General features: G+C 29.0%; 1 protein-coding gene across 1 annotated transcript in view; it reads left to right on the plus strand.

The window, feature by feature from the left end:
- GALNT13 (polypeptide N-acetylgalactosaminyltransferase 13) overlaps positions 1–1,803 on the plus strand; it is a 426,270-nt gene that overhangs the window by 140,474 nt on the left and 283,993 nt on the right. Inside the window, exon 5 of the mRNA XM_012640762.1 lies at positions 1,004–1,121. Within this exon, the coding sequence (XP_012496216.1) occupies positions 1,004–1,121 (118 nt within the window). The remainder of the gene's footprint in view (positions 1–1,003; positions 1,122–1,803) is intronic.

Here is a 1,803-nt window from a genome sequence, read left to right on the forward strand (position 1 = left end):
CAATTAAATCTGAATCTGTGGAGGATGATACCCAAGCATGAACATCTTTTTTAAAAGGTACCTCAGTGCTACTAATGTGCTAAGTAGGTTGGAAACCACTACGTTACCAGAAACATTCAAAAACCATCATCGCCAGTAAGGATCTATTTATGAGCAACTACAGTTTTTTTTTTTTATCTCGAATTCATTCTGCCTATTTAGAAAGCCTTGTGTAGCTCACTCATTAAGCATTGTCTTTAATTAAACTTTTTAAATTAATTAATTCTTTAAAAACTTAACATCTGACTTCTTAGTTTCTATAGAGAAATCTCAAATGTGAGAACCAAAAGGCATTTATTCCTAGGAAAAAGTTTTAGAATCCCTGCCAAATGTCCTTTTAAACCTCTGAATAGCATATGAGATTTATGTTTATCCATAGATTAGATGGTTAATTATATCCTTTTAATTAGAATAATTAGATGTAAATCTCTTATGTTAAAAATACTTTTGTAACTGTCATAATATATTTATTTCCTGTAAACATTTTATAGCATTTATTATTTTCATATTTAAGTAGACTATGGATCTTTTCATAGAGAAACTATGTCCACCGGTTCCTAGACTTTACATTAAGATGGTTTATAATTGATCACAACTGATAGTTTCATGACCAGTTAATCTCTTTAAGGACAATACAAAAGGCAAAAACCTCTCTTCCCTATGCCTTTCAGAAGGAAGCTAGAAGCCCCAGTCTTAAATGGCCAGTGTTCTTTCCATGTATCTATTTGATCATCTATAAGAAAAACATAGATTAATCTAAAGCAAATTTTACATAAAATGTGAGATAAAATGCTTTTTATTAATTATAAAACATCTTACACCTTTACTTTATGTTTCCAGTTTGAGATTTTTGAGTACTATTTTTTATATTTAAAATGTCTCAGAAATATTTGCTACAGTCTCATTAAATTCCACACATTGTTTGCAAAACATATTCTTTTCTTTTGTTTTTTTTTTCAACTAGGACCCCTACTATGGCTGGTGGCCTATTTTCTATTGACAGAAACTACTTTGAAGAGATAGGAACTTACGATGCAGGAATGGATATCTGGGGTGGAGAGAATCTTGAAATGTCTTTTAGGGTAATTGCATTTTACTTTATTTTTTGATGCTGAATATACTATGCTATAGCATGCACATATCAGACCCAGTAATTTACTGTCAAATCTTTTTTGCTAAGTGATGCAAATTACTGATCAGTTGGTCATTTTAATACATATTTAGAATACTTTCTAGAGTCCTATTGCATGCAATATTTACTGTTAAATGGGATATAGGTATTTTTAAGTTTTTAAAAATAATTCTTTAATTCACAGTAAAAAGACATTAGTGCTTTCAATTGATGTAATAAGAAGGCTTTGTATTTTTTAATAAAATGCTACTCCATAAAATCACCTTGTGTTTTTGAACTGAAACTTGGAACTATTTATGTAATCTGAATTTGCAAGTGCTACCTGAAATTATTCTTAAACAATGTTAAGAATTAGCTGTGGTCAAAGGAATTCTGGGTAATTTCTACAAGTAGCACTATTTTCACAACCATAGACATTATTATTTGATAAATTAGTTTAAATAAAGCAAATACAATGGTCATTTACAAAATGACCTTCCAAGTAAATGAAAATTGAGGAATAAGTCTTTGTAAATATGTTACTGGGAAGTGTACAAATAATTTTAGTATTTTGCTATATTCAAAAATTTAAAATACAGACACATAAATGTGCCTTCATGCTAAGAAATAGATATACATAAACATACTATTTT

The sequence above is a fragment of the Propithecus coquereli genome, unplaced genomic scaffold (assembly GCF_000956105.1).
Source record: "Propithecus coquereli isolate 6110/MARCELLA unplaced genomic scaffold, Pcoq_1.0 Scaffold157, whole genome shotgun sequence".
In the NCBI taxonomy this organism is placed as follows: domain Eukaryota; kingdom Metazoa; phylum Chordata; class Mammalia; order Primates; family Indriidae; genus Propithecus; species Propithecus coquereli.